The sequence below is a fragment of the Phoenix dactylifera genome, unplaced genomic scaffold, assembly GCF_009389715.1.
Source record: "Phoenix dactylifera cultivar Barhee BC4 unplaced genomic scaffold, palm_55x_up_171113_PBpolish2nd_filt_p 000162F, whole genome shotgun sequence".
Taxonomy (NCBI): Eukaryota; Viridiplantae; Streptophyta; class Magnoliopsida; order Arecales; family Arecaceae; genus Phoenix; species Phoenix dactylifera.
In genome coordinates, this window is record NW_024067705.1 from 349,839 (window position 1) to 371,649 (window position 21,811).

At 39.6% G+C, this 21,811-nt stretch overlaps 1 protein-coding gene across 1 annotated transcript in view; it reads right to left on the reverse strand.

The window, feature by feature from the left end:
* The window catches only part of LOC120104997, a 50,162-nt gene extending 29,291 nt beyond the window's left edge, over nucleotides 1-20,871 (reverse strand). Inside the window, exons 1-3 of the mRNA XM_039117014.1 lie at nucleotides 20,732-20,871; nucleotides 19,641-20,675; nucleotides 17,090-19,481 (exon numbers count right to left, since the gene is read on the reverse strand). Of these exons, the coding sequence (XP_038972942.1) occupies nucleotides 17,090-19,481; nucleotides 19,641-20,675; nucleotides 20,732-20,871 (3,567 nt within the window). The remainder of the gene's footprint in view (nucleotides 1-17,089; nucleotides 19,482-19,640; nucleotides 20,676-20,731) is intronic.
* Between the last annotated feature and the right edge of the window lie 940 nt (nucleotides 20,872-21,811).

Here is a 21,811-nt window from a genome sequence, read left to right on the forward strand (position 1 = left end):
ACTTCACTAACATCAATACGACTACTTTTGCTACCACTTGTCTCCATAAGTTGAATAATACCTATTATCCATTTTGGAAATCCATTGTCAAAGCATATCTAATAGAACAATGTATCTGGGATATATGGAAGAGTCAAAGATGATGCCAATAGATACTCTTGATAGTGAGGTTATGAGAAGACAGTGGAATCTGAAATATGAGAAAGTGATGTAGATTCTCTAAGATATAATAGATTGAATTATCTCTATGTTCAGGATATAAAGGACTCGAAGAAAGCATAACATATTCTTGTGCTTGTCCACTTAAGAACTAGAAAGATAAGACATCTCAAATAAATGTTGCCTAAAAAGTGAGTTTTGACTCCAAACTTTTCCAAAAATCCAAATAAAAAATAGAATATTTATTTAAAGATTAAGATTTGAAGCAAGAGGAGGTTAATCAAATAGAGTTTGGATCAAGTTTGAAAGACTCAAAATAGGCCGAGATTGATTAGCTCAAGGATCAATCAAACTTAGAAAACAATTTGGAACAACGGGAGCTTAATGAGATGGATACTGTATCAAGTTCAGTGGAGATCATGATTGAAGAATAAGTTGATTTTGAAATTCCTCAAAAAGAGTCAAAAGATGCTTTAGATGAATTGATCTTACAGATCTGTATTGAGGAGTCAAATCATATAGAGGAGTCTTAAACTGAATTTATCTAGAATATGGATGTTCCTTGTAAAGATTCAGTTTGTTGTGAGTTTGAATAGCTAATTAATTTTGAAGTAGCTTCAAAGATCAAGCAATAAGAAAATATGCTTGGTGTGGATAATTCATGTTATACCTTAATATTCAATAAGGCTTGTGATGTGCTAGTTATTTTTGAATCTACTCCAGATTTTAAACAGTTAGAATACTATATGCATAAAGATTTAATTCCATAAGTAGGAGCCAACTGTGTAAATGATATATATGGAGCTCCTCAAGTGGGGGTATATCAATATGACCAAAGTTTTAGTACTAATTTTACTTATCTATAGATAATGGTCGCTGCTTTTGTAAACATTAATTGTAATTGGTGATTTAATATTTGTTGGAGTATATCGTCGCCTTCAACATATGCATTGAAGGGGACAAGCTAGCGAAGGAGTTATTGTTTGAGCCAATAAAGAAGTTGTGTTGTTTAATTATTGGTTTAGTAAGTCACTACATGTAGTTGTTATTATAGCAATGATGGTAATAGCTATTGTGAGATTTCACATTGACAAGTTCAACATTGTTAGTATGACCTTTACAATGAGGGGGAGTGTTGGAAGTCCATTACTTATCATGCTTGTACAAGAATACTATTCCTAGTTTGTCTTTATTTCTTAGTTCAACTATAGTTGGAATATTTTGTCTTTTATTGCTAGTTCATGTGATCTAGGAGGATCCTTAGACTTGATGTAGACCACTTTGACCACTACAAGCATGGCTGGATAGGATTTAGAAATAAAATCCACCACATTGGAAAGCCGAGTTGGATGCCAAACTTCAGGAGGCAATAATTTGGTCATACAATGCCCGATTAAAATGTACTGCTTTTTGATTTTTTTGGTTGTATCCATATACATTATGTATGATACTCCCATTTTCAGTACACAAAAAAAAAGATGGTCTTTTTTTAAAAAAAATAAATGGATAACTTATCGAGATCTACAATTTTGGACCAACCTCTAAGAGATTAAATCAGGCCAAAATTTCATTATTTAGGCCTCAAAATGGGTCGGTCAAACTAAAAGTTTATTTTTTGGGTATGATTTTGACCGTACGTAACTCTCTATCTAATAAGAATCAGACGACATGACAGAAGATAGAGTTGATGTAGAAGTCGAGATCTATTTTTCACAAAATTTTAGCTTTTTTTAGAAGATTTTACTAAAGATCTGTATCTTAGAAAAGAGAGTCCTATTGGGATTAGGAAGAGAAAACCTATCCAAATTGTGTAAAGGTGGACTTCACCATTATAAATAGAGGCTATATACCTCAATTTTTTTGTAGATGATTTAATAAAAGAAAAGAAGAATTAAATCCTATCTTCGCAATATTCTATTTTCTTGTAGTTATATTCTAAAATATTTGAATTGAGAGGTTGAAAAAAATCCTTCTTCTTCCCAATCGGATCAAGTTGGATCAGAGCTCTGATCTTCTATATCTATGGGGGCCTCATTCATAGTTAAGACATGTGCGGAATACAAGCAATCGAGAAAAAGGCTATCCATGCTTCAAGTACATCGATGGATAAAGGCAAGTATTGTTGCTAGTTTTTTCTCGATGAGTGATGATGAGACGAGGGGATGTCTCATACAACTAGAAGAATAGATTGCCTAACTCACCAAGATCATCTCGAGATTGGCGATACCTTCAACGCAAATACTAGAAACTCCTATTGCGGAGCTGTCTCCTATGGCTCGAGATGAAGAACCACCATCCAACGTGGAGGATGAGAATGAGCGATCGATGGATATGAGAAATCTCTCTCTTCAATCGTTTAAAGTTTAGGCTCGAATCGAGAATCCTGTATATAATGGGTTGTTGATAAAAAAAAACTAGATAACTGGCTAGACCAGTTAGAGATATATTTTTCTATTTATGAATACTCTAATATCTAAAAAGTAGCTTTTGCTTGTCTCAAGTTTTTCAGCCATGCTCTTATCTGGTGGAATTCATACATGAGAAACAACGATGTTTAAAATCTGACATTGAATAAATTTAAGAACTTAATCAAGAGGCAGTTCTACCCAATCGACCATGAGGAGGATCGGTGGATCAAGTGGTAATTTTTATGGTAGAAATATGATCAGTTTGTCTAGGACTACATCATCAAGTTCCACATGCAAGCAATCTTCTTCAGAATCTTCATCAACGATCGTGCAGTTTTTATGAAGTACATCTGAGGTCTCCAGGAGAGCATCCGAAAAGAGCTGAAATTCTTCAAAACTGAAGATATCAGTAAAGCCAGCATGAAGGCTACGGGGATTGAAGAGAAAATTAGCCTAGAAAAGGTTAAAAGAGCGACACGTTCAGAAAAAGCAGTGAAAATCCATGTCAAGAGAGGGAGTAGAGTAAAAGGCAAGCCAAGACGACTCAAAAAAATTACTGCGATCATTGTGGCCTCTATGGACACGTCAAGAAGAAGTGTTAGAAACTTCAACCTGAGCTACGGCTGAAGAAAAGGATACAGAAGGATGAGAATTTTAGAAAGAAGAAAAAGGCATTTTTCAATATTATAGAAGTTGAGAAGCTACCCGAGCTTGAGCAAAAAGACTCTAAATTAAGTGTGACGGCGAAAAAACTCGAGATAGCAACTAAAGCAGATCTAAAGGCACGAGAGAAACTCTTTCGCATGAAGATCTAGGTGAAGCAGAGCATTGTAGAGGCTATTATAGATCTTGAAAGCCAAAAAAACCTCATCTCTGAAAATTTGGTTCAGGAGCTGGGGTTGCAAACTAAGCGTTATCCATTTTCCTACCCTCTTAATTGGATTTAGAAGGATGTCGAATTGAATATCACCAAGCAGTATACTTTCAAATTTGCCATAACTGAGACGTATATTGACAAGATAACTTGTGATATAGTTTCTTTAGATATTTTTTAGGTTATCCTTTATAGCCCATACCTTTGGAATCGAGCTGCAGTCTTTTACCGGCATCTAAAGAAGTATCGTCTTATAAAGAATGAAAAGGAGTTCATGATCAATGCCTCCAAAATACAAGCTAACATTGACTTTGCAATTGTTGCCCAAGCGAAGTGACATATTAATGCTTGCAACAAGTTTGTGATGATGATACAAAAATTTGATACTATTTATGGGAAGCCAAGCTTTCATTATTTGGTTCTATTGATCGATCTACCGAGATCAAGATTGAGGAGTCACCATAGTCGTCATTGTTGCCCAAGGTGACAACCCAAGAGGGGGGGTGAATTGGGTTTTCTAAAAATTATGTTCCCTAATTTTTACTTTGAATAGACTGCAGCAGAATAATAGGATGTTATTTACTTAAGCTCTAGGCAATTACAAGTAAAGCAGTGGAAGATTAAGCTAGAGCAATTATACTATGGCTTTAGGGTGCAATTGATCTAAAATTAACTTATAGTTGTATGATCAATCTTAATCTATGTGTATGGTAAGAATGGAGTGGAAGCTAAGCAAATCACTTATAACTCTATAGAAAACAAAGCTAGAGATATTACACAATCAAGCATGAATGGAAGGCATGAAATACAAGAGATAAGGCATCACAAACACAAAGATGTATAGTGGTTCGGTGCACCCCAGCACCTACATCCACTCCCCAAGACCTCTTGGGAATTTCACTATAATCCCTTAGATTACAGTCGGTTGTTTTACAAGCTCACAACCCAACTTGTTGTTTTGCGAGATCACAACGAACTCGGTCGGTTTTCACAGGCTCACCGACTAGAACCAACCGATTGTTTTCACGGGCTCACAATTCAACCCAGTTGGTTTTCCCAAAGGCTCACCAACCACAACCTTACAATGATTGTTTTCCGGGTTCACAATCAACCCAGTTGGTTTTCCCCAAAGGCTCACCAACCACAACCTTACAACGTTGGTTTTTCCCTTTGGCTCACCAACAAACCTTATCCCCTTGATTCAATCCCTTGATTGAATCAAGTTACAAGATATTAGAACAAGAGTTTAAATCAAATACAAGCTTCTCAAATAAGCAAATATAGCAAATGTAAATAGGTAAAGAAAAGAGAAGAAGCCCTCAAACTAATTTGTAGATGGAGGAACTCGGCTTCTTCTTCACTTGCCCCTCTTCTGATTTTGCACGAAGTAGAGGATCTCCGAGGCAGCACACGGATGGAGAGGAAGCTTTGGGATTCACTTGGATGCTCTTCTTCTCTCTATTTTACTTTGAATGGCCCTTTTGTGCTTATGGAAGATTTTCCTTGTAATCTCTTTCAAATCTCTTCCCTAAATATTTTCTCCCACTTTCATGCATTCTTCCCTAGCTCTCCTCTTGATTTTATAGCTTTAGAGGGAGTGGAAACAAAAATCTAGCCGTTAGAGACAAAAATAGAGCCGTTGGAATCAAGAAAAAACTAGCCGTTATGCCTCCCAGCGTGCTAGAGTCGACTCGGCTGAAGCAGGAGTCGACTCGGCTGAAATAGGAGTCGACTCGTGAATAGTAGTCTGCCGGCACTGTAGCTGGGAGTCGACTCCGCACTGTAGCACTGAAGTTGGAGTCGACTCGAGATCACTGTAGCGCTGAAAATCAACTCTCTATCTTTTTGTTTGTTCTCAGTCGGAGTCGACTCGTAGAGTATCGGAGTCGACTCGAGCACTGTTTCTTGAAACTCTAGAGTGCCAGAGTCGACTCTAAACTTCCAGGAGTCGACTCGAGGACTATTCTTTTGAATTTTTCTTTAAATTTGCTCCTCCAACTTAAATTCTTTAAACTTGAAACTTGGGCCAATAAATTGTAGCTTTCTTCCAACTTTTCTTGAGAGCTTTGGAGGCCTTCTTGTATTCTTCCAATCTTGCTATGTTCCTTGCAAAATAAATTATCTTTCTTCTTGCAACACAAACATTAGTAATTATACTTCAAGGTTTTGTGATCATCAAAATTAATCTTTAAATCAATTTTTGGGTCATCAATCTCCCCCTTTTTGATGATGACAAAACTTGGAGTATATGCAATATAAAATATAATGTGTTCTAGAAGTAATGCATAGCTAAGTTGCATGAAGTAGAAAACATATATATTTAAAAACATACTTCATGATAATGCTTTAGATTTATTCAGCTTAATACAATCAACATATTTCAATTTAAGCTGATTTGTATTCAATTCACAACATAAAGCATTATGAGCATATACTTAGATATTTCTCCCCCTTTTTGATAACATCAAAAAGGTTGCAAGATAATGAAACATTAAGCACAAAGATAAGAATACTCAAATATTTCTTTTTCTTTTTGTACTCTGATTTGCATGTCAAATTATTACATAGAATATGAATCATATAACTCAAGGCAATAATGTTAAAAAAAGATTAATGAGCATAGATCAGAGCCAATTATAGTGAGAACACATCGAATGTGGTTCCAAAGATAGTTTTCAAATCAAGTGTAGGTGGAATCTTTCTCAAGTTAATTCAAGAAGTACCAAGAATGATATTCAAAGAAAGCACGAATGAAAATCTCACCATTCTTTAATAATAAATATGAAAGCTTGTTCATTTAAGATCTTTTGCCCAATATATTAAGTATTTTAGCAACATGAGAGCAATTTAACTAATTTTCAGAGTATAAGAGCAATATATTAAGTATGATTGTAAAGGTTTTTTTAATGGTGTAAAAATATTGTGGAATAAATACTAAAACATGAATTCATGCAATTTATGATATATCTTAGAGTATACATAAAAATGAAAGCTTTGAAGGTTCTTTTAAAGCTCTTTTAAAGACTTTATTCCTTTAAAAAGAAGCACATTTTGGTACATATAATAATGAATTGGCACTAAATTGAAGTTCTAAAGAATAAGCCAATAAGAACTCATTAGTGAATTCCAAAAATAGGTTTTCTAAGAGATACTCAAGAAAATTCAACACATTATTCTTCCTCTATTTCATTAGACTAGAGGCTCTTAAGATCAACTGTTTGAATTGTAATTTGGTTCATGATTGATGCATAAGATATACTAACCAAATAACAAGCCTCAAGGTGTATCATAAAGATTTTCAAATTTAAATTTCAAATGATACATATTGGAGAGTATTAGGATCACATCTCATTTAGTATTCTTTCTCTCTCCTTTAGTTATAGATTTATGCGATTAAGTTCCATAAGATCTCTCCTTCTGAAATTTTCTTTCTCCCCCTCAATTGATCATTCCATTTAAGAGTTTAGAATTTGAAAATAATGTTCAATAAAATTGTCAATCTCAAAAAAAAATATTTTCTATAAGTTTCAGCTTATTTTCATAAGACTCAAGGTTTGAGATAAGACAACCTTTATAGAACTCATCTCAAGGTATAAACTTATTATATAATTAAAGCAAGTCTTGCAATATAAGGAGGTTCATCAAAATCAATCCATAAAAATTCAAGGTATGCATCAAATTAAAGTAACTTTAGGATAAGATACTGAATATCTAAAGCTCCCCCTCAAAAGATGCATTCTTCTTTAATCATTCTTTTCTTTTGTTGAATTTCAGATTTTAATGATAAACGTGAATAAAACTGAAACTTTATGATATCAAGAATGTAGAGTGATCTAGAATTATTCAAAATTTATAGCAATCACTCTTTTTAATCCTTCAAGAACAAGTTATGCTTCCTCTTAATTTTTGAGAAAATGTACTGAAATATTAATCAGAAAATGATTCATTTGAAGCTCAAATTCTTTCAAAAGCATTTACATTTTCTTTCTTTTAAGAATCATTTGAGTGAGCTGAAATGTTTCTAGACTTAAGATCATTCACTCTCTTAATAATATATATATATATATTGATGGAAGTATTTAATAATGTAGGAGAGAAAAACATATAGATGATCATTGAAGTATACATATTTATAGAACTCAATTTCTTAATCATAGTTTTTCATGAAGCACAATAAATCTTTTTCATATCAAAATAAAATTATATATTTAAAAAATATTTGTTTGCAATTAAGATCATTGAAAGACACATCATTTAGACCAATATTAGTACACTTTAAGGATAAGAAAAGATATGTTTCGGATGCGTATCGAGACAATCAACCAAGGCATCAAAATTAATTCTGTTTTTCTTATATTAAAATTTTCATTTAGAAATCATATTGAGTTATTCTCCTGAATGACGCGATCATTAAAGCATATAACTAAGGTTACAAAAATGTAACGATATAAGCATTTTTAAGTTACGTTTAAGCTTTTATACAAAATCAGATTCTGAATTTTCATAAGAATTTCCAAGAAGGCTTTCAAAATTATAATTTGAGATATGTATCTTCTAGATTGTAGCTCATCTTAAATCACTAAGATTGAAAATACATATTTCAATAACATTCGAGCACTTTCAGAATCTTTGTATTTAATATTGAGTTTCGATACAAAATGGAGGATATTTTAACAAGTATTAGGACATTATGTATCAAAGTTAGGCAAGTATAAAGATAGATCAAGATCAATTCATTTTGCCTAAATAGAAATATCCTTCTCTTCTTCTTTTTGTAAATCTATTTAACTTTCAAAGATAATCGTGAATGATAAAACTGAAATTTCTTTTTAATATTACTTAAAAAAAAAACTTTATGTAGTATTTCAAACATTCAAGCATTGGAACATTACAAAATATTGAGAACTCATAATTCAAGACATCATGCCATATGCAAAATATATTATAGTTTGGGCAAACCATGAAACAATTTCTAAAAGTATAAGTCAATCAATATATATATATATAGACATGATATCAAAAATTAATAATTAAAGACCTTAATCATGCCATAATAAGATTTAAGTTATTGATTTTGCTCAATTAATTTACGAGAGAAGTATCTAGAATTACCAATTCATTCTGCATTCTTCAGTCAAATACCTACTAGATTTCTTATGTATGAACTTTTGGCTGAAGAAGGTCCTCTCTCTTGTTTGCATGTGAATGTTTATTGTATCTTACATGGAGATATCCTTCAAGTTGAGATCTCTCATTTTCTTGCTCAAGGATCCTGCATTAACAAACTCCTTTTCTTTCTTGAAAGAAAGTCATTAGTTTCTTCAAGATACAAAATATTCATCCAACATATTTTTTAACTAGATGACTCAATATAAGATATGACAATAGTTGAATATTGAGTCACTTTACTCAAGAGATTGCCTAAATATAAGCAAGCACATATCACTTGAACTAAAGAGATAGTTTCATTAACCAAGATGGTTCAAGGACAAGCATGTGAGGCAATAGGAAGATTTATCAAGGTCAAATCAATTTCTCAAAAACGATTTAGTTTAGATTTTATTTGCTTAAGATAATTATTAATAAGACACGCTAGCTAAATTTTAATCAACTTATCTTAAACAGTTGTTTCTATCTAAATTCAGATTATGATTTATTTGTTATCAATAAAATATGATTCATTAAACTTAGATTGAAGTCTTGCACAAGGTCACATAATGAGCATACATCCGGTCTACTAGCTGTATGACAAAATAATTATTCTATCATGCTTCAATACAGCTTTAAAACAATAGATCTACTTTGCTCATCCTTTTCAAATTCTACAAGATGGGGTCATAGACATACCTTCTTCATGCCAATCTTCTATAAGAGTTTTCTTGTGGACTAACTTTGGTCAATGAAGATCTCCTTTCTTGTTTGTCTTAATTTGGAGTTTGAGAGAAGATGTTAATTCATTCATCATACATATTTCAAACTCACCTTGCATGAACTAAGTAAAATCTTCATATAACTCTTCATTAGTAGAACCAAAAACGATGTCATCAATGCATACTTTGAGCAAATAAGATATCACAAATTCTTCTTTTTGATGCATAGATTTATCACTATTACTTTCTATCAAAAAGGTTACTTAAGCTTTTATATCATGCTTTTGATGCTTGTTCCAAATTATATATTGCTTTATCATATTTGTAATGAGTGTTTTCAATATGGTGGTAATTTAACATATATCTTCTTTAATAAAGTAAGCACATAGGTGTCCATTCTACACACTCATTTGATAGAATATAAAGCTCATAAAGCAAGCAAATGATAATGGTGATCTTTATTTCTAATCATGCAAGAATCAAGATCTATTTCATCTTTTCTTGATTTAGTCTTTTAGTAGTCATCAATTTTTCTTTATTAAGTGCATTTCTGAAAAACTCAATTTGGTTATAATTATTAACAAGTTTTCAGATTGTTATATGTAAAAGATTAACCATATATAATTTAATCATTAATCTCATAAGGAACAAAATGAATTGATATTTCTACAACTCGAATCTTTTCATTGAATGTTCTATATGCATTGCTTGATGAATGATATCCAAGGATAGAAATATCTTTATCAGATTTGGCATTATTTTCATAAGAACATATCAAGCATAGTATGTACGACTGAAAAATATGAGAGATATGCAATAGTTCATTTTCTATTTTTCAGAAGATCAAAAGAAGTTTTCATCAAAAATAGATCTAATAGAAGTCATATGTATGACAAGCAGTAATGATAGCCTTTTAAAAAAAAATTATTTAAGTAGATGACTATCATACACAATTGTCTTTTTCATTTCAAGAATTCTATTAACCCTATTTTACTTAAGGTGTCCTTGGTGCTGAAATAATTAATTTCTGTATAAACTTTATCAGGATTTTGGTTTTCAACAGTGTGCCATGATACTCTTTATCTTCACAGTTTGGAAACCTTTATCATTTGAAACACTTTTACAAGATTTAGCAAATACAGAAAATATTTCAATTTTATTTGCCAAGAACACATCCAATGTAAGCTTTTGAAAACTTAGTGATGGAAACAACATCTTTAGATTTAGAAATTGATTTTTGTTTGTTTCCTTAGTTAGCATGCATAGTAAACTTTGACCTTTCAGAAGATAATCTAAGTAAGCCAATGGCAAGGTCTTTTGAGATTAAGTACATACTAGCATGAGTTGATTTTATATGCCAAAGATGGTTTCTTTAATCTTGGTATTCATAGTGCATATATTCAAAAGCACACCAAGTACACATTATCATATCTATGATCAATAAACAATAATGCCATGGATAAAAACTCTCAATCAAGCATATAGAGAATTCATAGAGTTATTCTTAATAAATTGATTAATCTTTTAGCAACTTATCCAATAGTGAGTAAAGTATACTATAAAATGAAGTGATTTGATTATATTTCCAAAAGTATTTTCTATATCACAAAATTGGTCAATACTTGCAATTCATATTTTAATCAAATACTAAAGCAAAAATAATGATGAAATGCAAGGTTTACTGATTTCATTATTATTATTATTATTATTTTATTATTTAAAATTACTTTTCATAAGTATGTTTTAAGTTTCATTTTTTGACGTGTGTCTAGAACACCCATTTGTATGAAAGTTCTATTTGTTCCATGGGTATCTTGGCACACCTATGTCTACATCCTCATATTTTCATTTTGGGTACCCAAGCTTGCTTGGGTCCTTGAGAGTTAGGACATATGGTTCCTTTTGGAACCCAAATTTGTTTAATTGTAATAACTTTACCACTTGATTTAATTATGTTAGAACGATAGGTAAAGTTGTTATGTCCATTCTTTTCATGTTTGAAATATGTTATCTTATTTAATGGTTTGCTTGGTGAATTGATAACCTTTTTCTCAAGAGATTTATTGTTAAGTAAAGGAGTCAAGCCAAGTTTTGATTTATCATAAGCAACATATTGGCTTTCAAACATCATTTTTAATCGCTCTGAACTTACAGTGAATTTGTTAATAAGAGATTTTGATTGGTTAATTTCTTCACTTAACTTTTGATTTTTTTTAATTAAATATTGATTTTTCTGAATCAATTCTTCTGAATTTAACCTTAAGCTTTTATTTTCAGAATTTAGTTTGTCTTGTATTTCAGCAATAGAATTTCTTTCTTTTGAAATTTGCAAATTTAGCTTTTTAAGATTTTCATTTTTCATAGCTAATTTTCTACATTCACCATACAAATCATAAAAAGCATTTAAAAGTTCATCATAAGAAAATTCTTCTTGAAAATTATTTGATGTAAAAATAGATTCAGATTTTACCTTATCTTCTTGTGCCATAAAGCAAAAGTTAGTTACCTCTTGTAGTTCTTTGGAGCTAATATCATCATTGTTGCTCCTAGCTTTCATTTCCTTGCTTGACTCTTCCTTGGTCAAAAGTTTCTTCCTTTTTATCTCTTTCTTTCTTTCTTCTTGCTTCCTCTTCTTCTTTGTCTTTAGGAAGCTTTTGAATTTTTTTGTTGTTCTTTCTTCCTCGAGTCGACTCGGGTTAACTTGGAGTCGACTCGACTGACTTGAGAGGCGACTCGAGATCTTCGGGAGACGTCTCATTCTCAGAGGCCGAAGAGTTTGTTTTCTGTCTTTTGAACTGTCCTGCCTCGGAGTCGACTCGGACTTTATTGGAGTCGACTTGGCTAACTTGGGGGTCGACTCTGAAATACTTGGAGTCGACTCGTTCACAGGGTCTCCAAAACTGAGTCTCTGCCTTTCAGACTGTTTTCCTCTAGGAGTCGACTCGGACAAACTGGGAGTCGACTCGGCTGATGTGGGAGATTCTGCAGTCTCACTATTAGTATGTAATTGAAGCACATGTGAGCTAAGTTGAGATTCATCATAAATAATTTCTAAAGTATCCCAGATTTCTTTAGCAGATAAGCATGCAGAAATCTTATTAAATATAGTTTCATGGATAGCACAATATAGTATGTTCATAGCATTAGCATTCAATTGTGCTAAGTCTTTTTCATTAATAGTTTGAGAGAGTGTGTGAAGGTCATTTATTATGATATTCCATAAGTAGTAGTTTTGTGATTGAATAAAAATGCGCATGCGTGCTTTCCAATATATGTAGTCTATGCCATTAAATAGTGGAGGCCTATCAATTAATTGTCTCTCTTCTAGAAGACTATCTATTTGAGTTGTCATGATCTTTGGCTTTTGATCGTGAGATCAATAATTAATCTTAGAGCACCTGCTCTGATACCACTTGTTGCCCAAGGTGACAACCCAAGAGGGGGGGTGAATTGGGTTTTCTAAAAATTATGTTCCCTAATTTTTACTTTGAATAGACTGCAGCAGAATAATAGGATTTTATTTACTTAAGCTCTAGGCAATTACAAGTAAAGCAGTGGAAGATTAAGCTAGAGCAATTATACTATGGCTTTAGGGTGCAATTGATCTAAAATTAACTTATAGTTGTATGATCAATCTTAATCTATGTGTATGGTAAGAATGGAGTGGAAGCTAAGCAAATCACTTATAACTCTATAGAAAACAAAGCTAGAGATATTACACAATCAAGCATGAATGGAAGGCATGAAATACAAGAGATAAGGCATCACAAACACAAAGATGTATAGTGGTTCGGTGCACCCCAGCACCTACATCCACTCCCCAAGACCTCTTGGGAATTTCACTATAATCCCTTAGATTACAGTCGGTTGTTTTACAAGCTCAGAACCCAACTTGTTGTTTTGCGAGATCACAACGAACTCGGTCGGTTTTCACAGGCTGACCGACTAGAACCAACCGATTGTTTTCACGGGCTCACAATCCAACCCAGTTGGTTTTCCCAAAGGCTCACCAACCACAACCTTACAATGATTGTTTTCCGGGTTCACAATCAACCCAGTTGGTTTTCCCCAAAGGCTCACCAACCACAACCTTACAACGTTGGTTTTTCCCTTTGGCTCACCAACAAACCTTATCCCCTTGATTCAATCCCTTGATTGAATCAAGTTACAAGATATTAGAACAAGAGTTTAAATCAAATACAAGCTTCTCAAATAAGCAAATATAGCAAATGTAAATAGGTAAAGAAAAGAGAAGAAGCCCTCAAACTAATTTGTAGATGGAGGAACTCGGCTTCTTCTTCACTTGCCCCTCTTCTGATTTTGCACGAAGTAGAGGATCTCCGAGGCAGCACACGGATGGAGAGGAAGCTTTGGGATTCACTTGGATGCTCTTCTTCTCTCTATTTTACTTTGAATGGCCCTTTTGTGCTTATGGGAGATTTCCCTTGTAATCTCTTTCAAATCTCTTCCCTAAATGTTTTCTCCCACTTCCATGCATTCTTCCCTAGCTCTCCTCTTGATTTTATAGCTTTAGAGGGAGTGGAAACAAAAATCTAGCCGTTAGAGACAAAAATAGAGCAGTTGGAATCAAGAAAAAACTAGCCGTTATGCCTCCCAGCGTGCTAGAGTCGACTCGGCTGAAGCAGGAGTCGACTCGGCTGAAATAGGAGTCGACTCGTGAATAGTAGTCTGCCGGCACTGTAGCTGGGAGTCGACTCCGCACTGTAGCACTGAAGTTGGAGTCGACTCGAGATCACTGTAGCGCTGAAAATCAACTCTCTGTCTTTTTGTTTGTTCTCAGTCGGAGTCGACTCGTAGAGTATCGGAGTCGACTCGAGCACTGTTTCTTGAAACTCTAGAGTGCCAGAGTCGACTCTAAACTTCCAGGAGTCGACTCGAGGACTATTCTTTTGAATTTTTCTTTAAATTTGCTCCTCCAACTTGAATTCTTTAAACTTGAAACTTGGGCCAATAAATTGTAGCTTTCTTCCAACTTTTCTTGAGAGCTTTGGAGGCCTTCTTGTATTCTTCCAATCTTGCTATGTTCCTTGCAAAATAAATTATCTTTCTTCTTGCAACACAAACATTAGTAATTATACTTCAAGGTTTTGTGATCATCAAAATTAATCTTTAAATCAATTTTTGGGTCATCAGTCATCGATGAGGAAGGATATCAACGAGCATCATTACCATAAAGTTCAGATGCAGGAGCAGAACAAGTGGTTTGCTGAGGCTCATAAATGAAGAAGAGCTTGACCAGAAACTATCTCCAAGCAAAACCAGATGGTTCAACCGTGAGACGAAGGAAGCAGACATTTTTTTACCTTCAATTCTAATTTAGTGGTAGCTAAATCTTTTAAATAGGGGCTGCCCTGATTCATGAGGATCCTTAGACTTGATGTTGACTACTTTGGCCACTACGAGCAGGATTGGATAGGGTTCATGAGCAAGATACGCCACATCGGAAATGCAAGTCATATCCCAAATTTTAGAAGACAATAACTAGTCATACGAAGCTCGATTGAGATGATCTTATTTTTTTTTAAATTGGGTATTTTTTCAAGATCTACCATTTTGATCTAATCTCCTAGAGGTTGGATCGGCCAAAATTTTATCATTTTCCAAAATGGACCGGTCAAATCGAAAATTTTCTTTTTGGATAAAACTTTGACCATGCGTAGCTCTCTTTCCAAGAAGAATCAAACAAAGCAACAGAAGAAAGAGTTGATGTAGAAGTCAAAATCTATTTTCTCCAAAATTTTAGCTTTTTCTAAAAGATTTCTAGAGATCTCTATCTTAGGAAAGAGAGTTTTACTAGGATTAGAAAAAAATTCGACCCAAATTATGTAAGGGCAAACCTCACCATTATAAATAGTGGCTTTGTACTTTATTTTTTTGTGGATGATTTAATTGAAAGAAAAGTAAATTTAAATCCTACTTTCGCAATATTCCTTCTTCTTCTAATTATTTTTTGAGAAATTCAAGTTGAGCGATTTGAAAAAAATATTTCTTTTCTCCAATCAGATTATCATGTTAAGTCAAGTCTTAACTCAATATACAAGAGTTTATCTTTTAGTGAGAGGTAATGGTATATATTTTCATCTTTTAGTGGGAGAGAGTGTGTGTAAAGAAAGGGAGTGAGTTAAATGAAGAGAGGTTGGGAGAATTTTTAGAGAGGTTAGAAAGTTGCATGGACTCTTTATAAGAGAAGAGATGAACTCATTATTTTGGCCTTTACTTTTTTTCGAAGACATTTATTTTTCTCTTCTGAATTTTTTCTTCCACTACTATTGCCTGATTTAATTGGTGTTTATATTAGGTCCTCGACCGACATGATTGATTTATGTCAAATAGTATGCCATTCTACAATTGAAATGGGAGAGAGTTTTTGTTCTTTAAGAAGCTTTTTTTTTCCTAGGTGCTTTGAGTAGCATAGTGTTATATCCGATAGGCCAATAATATATATCATCAGTTTTCATTATTAATCTTTTACTTATATTTCTATAATGATCATTGTGACAAGCATATTTTAAAAATTAAAAAATAATTTGAAATAGCATACTTCTAGATATGTAACAACCATTATAATAATTATAACAATTAATGAGAATTACAGCGAACATATATTAGAAGAGAATAACATCATTATTGAAACTATAGATGGGATAGGTATGTCCATTGCCATTACATGCATTGACCAAGATTCCATGAGTTGTAAGACCTCTATAAAAAAACCCATCTTCATTGGTAGGCTAACTCCAGTCAACTACAAAGTCCCTCTCTTTTTTTCTCTTTTGTATTTCTTTCATTATCCCTCTGGCTGCCACTTTTTTCTCTCTCTTCCTCTCCCTATGCTTCTCCCTCCCTCTTTTAGTGAGCCAGATGTAATTATTTTTCGCTCCTTGTTTTCTCTCTCTCTCCTCCCCTCTCCTTTATCTCTCTCTTTCAACTATCACATTTGGCTACCGGTCAGAACAAGCCATCATTGGCTAGATTTACCTACTACAAGTCCCATCGTCTTAAGTTTCTCTCTCTTTATAATTTTTCCTTTGAAGAGGCTTGATCCAACCTCTCTACTTCCCTCCCTCCTTTTCTCCCCTCTCCCCTAATTAGATTTTTCATGCTTGCTCCATTTGAAAATTATTAGGCATTTTGCGCTCTCTTCATAGTAGGCAATCAGTTGTTGATGGTCTGAACGGGCTCTCTATCTTTACATTTTTTTTTTTTTTTTTTTTTTTGCTAAAAACGGGTTTTCATACAGTACGTGTGTGAATACACCCAATAAAGTTAAAAAAGACTAACTCACGAAGAGCCAGTGGCAGCTTCCCCTCCCCCATCCAAAAAGTGTACCCTGAATGATGAGCCGCGAAGGCAGCCACCCAGTCGGCTGCCCCATTAGCTTCTCTGAATACATGTTTGGCCTGGATGGCCACCCCAACCCCACATATCGTCCCTATATCCCGAACCAAGGGATGGTCTGAGCCCTCACCCCTCAGCTCCTCCTGGATCCAACTAATAACTGTGGCTGAGTCGCCCTCCAAGACAATCGCGTCAGCCTGCAGTACCTGCCTCGCATAACGAAGACTCGCCCAGGCAGCTCGTAGCTCTGCCCCGGGCACCGACGTACCGAAAACCTGACAGCCTCCTGCTGCCACCACTCTGGAGTGCGGATCCCGTATTACAAAACCCACACCTCCTCGCGCACCTCCATCCATGACCGATCCGTCGAAGTTGACCTTGAGGAAACTCGGGGGTGGGGGTTCCCAGGTGAAAAACACCTGCTGAGGAGCTGCCGGAGCAGAGAGGGAACCCCAGGTGACCCGAGCTATCAGAGGTCCATCTGAAGAAAGTTTGATCTCCAATGCCTGGACTCGCGCGAACTCCGCAACGAACCTCGGTGACACCCTGCGCTCACCGAAGGTGCGGGCGTTCCTCGCCAGCCAGATCTGATGTGCTGTGCAGGTCGCTCGAATAGCCTCCTGACTTGTCCGGGGCCGGGCCAGCCACTGCTGCATCATCTGTACAAACTGAGGCCTCCCACGCCAAACCTCCTGCGGGAACCCTGCCCACAGCCATGCCGACCTCGCCCACGTACACTGGAAGAGCACGTGGTCGATCGACTCCTCAACACTACATGTCCCGCACTCCGCAGGGATCCCCCAACCTCGCCTGCTCAGCACTGCTCTCGTCGGGAGGCGATCCCATGCCACCTTCCATAAGAAAAGTGCCGCCCTCGGGTGGAGCCCAGACCTCCAGATCCAAGTGTAGTCCTGCCCCGGCTCATGCTCCTGCAGGATAACATCGGCGAGATCTCTCAGACTGACCCTGGACCGGCAAGAGGTGCCCCAAACCCTGACATCAGGCCCCCCGCAACCTGGCACCGGAAGGGACCGGATCCTCTCAGCTAGGTATCCTCCGAACAGCTGACATAACCTAGCGTCATCCCATGCTGACTCTCCTGGGGCAAGAAGATCGAAGACCCGCAACCCCTCCACTGCCTCGGCATCAATCATGGTCGGCCAACACCTCAGTGGAACAGTATCCACCCATGGGTCCGCAGTCACATCAATACTCCGCCCATCGCCAATCAGCCACCTGGTATTTGCTGACACCGTCGGCAAATACCTCCCAATCTCACGCCACATGAAGGAGACTCGTCGCGCTCTCCGTGCCGCCTCTGAGCCCCCACGGCCATATCTGGCCGCCATCACCTGACTCCACAGCCCGTGTGGCTCTAACAAAAACCGAGCTGCATGCCGAGCAATGAAAAGCTCGCGCCGCTCCAGTAGGGACTGCACCCCGAGGCCGCCCTCACTGGTAGGCCGACAGACATGCTCCCAGGCCACCAAGTGCACCCCGTGGCCTCCGCCGTATGACCCCCACAGGAAACATCGCAGCAGTCGCTCGACCCTCAGCAGGGTCGACTTCGGAACCACGGTGTTGGCCATGAGGTATACTGGCATGGACCCCAACACTGATCTGATCAAAGTCAGTCTTCCCATCATAGACAGGGAGGCCGCTCTCCATCCCTCCAACCTGCACTCCACCCGCTGCACCAGGTAGGAGCACTCTGCCACCCGCAGTCTGCGACCTGTGATAGGAACTCCCAGGTAGGTCAATGTCTCCTCCTGCTGAGGTATCTGTAGAATCCCTCGGATCTCCTGTCTGACCCTGCTCTCCGTACTCGGGCTGAAGTGAACTACTGACTTGTGGAAGTTAACTCTCTGACCTGACGCCGCGCAATAGTCCGCCACTACCCTCCGAAGGACCCGTGCATCAGAAACCCGCGCCCTGGCCAAAAGAAGGCAATCATCAGCGAAAAGTAAGTGGGAAAGAGGACTAGCCCCCGTGGCGGGAACATAGGCCTCGAGCTCTCTGCGGGCACACACCCTCTGCAAATCACGAGACAAAATGTCAGCACAAAGAATAAACAAATAAGGTGATAGAGGACATTCCTGACGCAGCCCCATGGTGGACTCGAAGAAAGGGGAAGGTGTGCCGTTGACCAAGATAGAAAACCTTGGACCCCTGACACACCCCATGATCCAACCGATCCACTGTCTGTGGAAGCCGTACACCTCGAGTGCCTGCTGAAGAAATCTCCAGCTGATCCTGTCGTAAGCTCTCTCCATATCCAGCTTAATAGCCATCAAGCTACGTCGCTTCGATGCTCGCTGCAGATCCCACATCATCTCCTGGGCCAACAGAACATTATGGGAGATGTTTCTGCCGGCTATAAAAGCCCCCTGCTCCTGACTGATAATGCCAGGCAGTAAGGGCTTCATCCTACGGACCATTATTCTGGCCACAACCTTATACAAGGTTGTGCACAAACTAATGGGTCTGAAATGGCCAGGCTCCGCCGCCCCCTGACGCTTCAGAATGAGTGTGATGAAGGTAGCCTTCCAGTCATCCGGCATCCTCTCCTGAGAGAAGAAGCACTGAATAGCCTCTACCACTGCTGTCCGAATGATACCCCAATACTGTCGGAAAAAGAACGGGGGGAACCCGTCCGGACCCGGAGCCTTGTCTGGAGCCAAAGCCCAGACTGCCTCCTGAACCTCCTGTGCGGACACTGGTCGGACCAGGGCTGCGTTCTCAATATCCTCGATTCTCGCATCCACCCTCAAGGGATGGTCTCTGTCGCCGGACTCCTCATCCGCCGTCCATCTGTCACGGAAGAAGTCCAACAAAACCTGGCGAATGGCAGGCTCACCTTCCACCCGATGTCCAGACCCGTCTCGCAGCGAGTGGATAGTGCTCCGCTGCCTATGGATAATCGTAGACTAGTGGAAGAAACTAGTATTGCGGTCACCCTCATGTACCCACTGAACCCGAGATTTCTGTCGCCAGAAGATCTCGTGCTGCCGTAGTAGTGAGTGGTGGGTCGCTAGAAGCCCTCGGAGATCACCCATATCATCCACCGAGAGCTCACCTTCTAGATCTTCTTTCCGCTGCAACTCAGAGATCGCAGTCTCTACCCCCTCTACTCTCCGGAAGATGTCACCCACAGTCTCACGGTTCCACCGCCGAAGGCGCCTCTTGGCCAGTTCTAGTTTGCGCGACACCCGGTGCATAGCATCTCCACGCACCGGGATGCGCCATGCCTCACGGACAATGTCCCAAGACTGGGGGTATGATAGCCAAACCTTCTCAAAACAGAAGGGGCTATGATGACTAGGTCCCGATGATGTGGAAATCAGCAGGGGGCAATGGTCTGAGGCGATCCGAGGTAGGTGACTAACCCTGCATGTAGGAAAACAGAGGATCCAGTCCGGGGATGCAAAGGCCCTATCTAGACGCTCCCAAACCCTAGCACTGCCGAGCTGATTATTGCACCAAGTAAACTGAGGTCCAGAGAACCCATAGTCCACCAGGCCAGTACGCGACACAAAATCGCGAAACTCCCTTCTGTCCGCTCTATCCATAAAGGCTGCCCCACCCCTCTTGTCGCTCGAACTCAATATGCAATTAAAGTCGCCAACTACAACTGTCGGGACACCCTGGGCGGTAAGGCTGGCGATCTCCTGCCAAAGGACTCTCCTGACCCTATAATCCGTGCTCGCATACACCCCACACAAAACCCATGGCGCAACATCCGGTGCCGAAGCAACCATAACTACCTGTTGGGGGCAGTTGTGGAAGACATCAAAGGTCGCCACCCCTCGCCTCCACAGTAGCAGGATACCTCCCGACAGCCCTCGGGAATCGACTGCGTATGACTCCCAGTCCCTCCCCAAGCGCCGTCTCAAACGTACAAGCCCCTCACCAGATAGCCGGGTCTCGCTGATGAAGCAGATCTCCGGACAATGAACTTGCACTAACCGTTTGAAGGATGACATGAAGGACGGCTTGGCCGCCCCCCTACAATTTCAGGCTAGGATCCTCATGGATCACAGTCCACGTAGTCGGCCTCTGACCCATCCTCCCCCTGGGCCGCGGGGCCAGCCTCAAGCGTGCTACCTGGGCCCTCCCACTGCTCAGCAGATGCGACCTGCATGACTGCCGCCCTAATGTGCTGCACAGCAGTCGTGTGGTCCGTGTCCCCTCCCATCACCATTGGTACGGCCTGACCCCCCTACGAAGGCGGCACGATGTGGTCCCTGGCCTCGCTCCCACTGGGTGCATCCTCCCGCTGCTCATCTCCAGTCGGAGGCCAAGGGCCAAACCGAAAGACTCCATCATGGTAAATGCCCACCCGCACGTCCCCAGGCTGAGCCCCACTCGTCACACCCAAAGTGAGATGATCGTCGTGTGCGGGGGGACCCAGCTCCAAATCTGCTCCCTGATGAGGACGCCTAAACCGGAAAGGCCCGGCTAGTTCCTCGCTCGGGCCTTGCCACGCAAGTCCAGACCGACCCTCCAGGCGCGTATATGAGTGGGCCTGTGGGCCTAAAGAGGCGTGGCCCAAAGAACCAACCGCGGGCTGGGCCTGAGGGCCCAGCGCCCGCGATTCCTCGGCAGACCGCGCGGCCCCTTGGCCGCGCGCATCATCGCACGGGCCCAGCAAATCCTGGGCCCGCACGACCTCAGCACCGGGCGCTTTCAGCGCGCTCGGCGCGTCCCCAGACTCCGGCATGCTGCTGGGGCAGAGCGCGCCAACAGCGCGGGTTGCGCCGACTGCGTGGGCCGCGCCCGCGTCGCGGATCGCGCCCCGGCCCGCCCCCACCGACCTGCGACCCCGGCGCCCGGCCTCGTGGGCCCGGTAGCGCTGGGGGGGCCCGGTTGGGTTCCCTCGGCCCACAGGTACAAGGGCCAGCTGGGCCCCCCGCCCGGTACCCCCAGGTGGGCCAAGGCCCGCCTGCGGCCTGGGCCGCTTCTGGGTTTTGGCCCGGGCCGCGGCAGCCCGGCTAGGCTCGGGATCGGCCCTGATCGGAGCCTTGCCGAGTCGTCGACTCAGCCCCGAGTCCCCAGACTCGGCCAGGAGGTCATCGGCCGAGTCCACCATGAAGGGGCCGAGGGAGGTATCCGGGTGGCCATCCCCCCCAACGGCTAGTGGG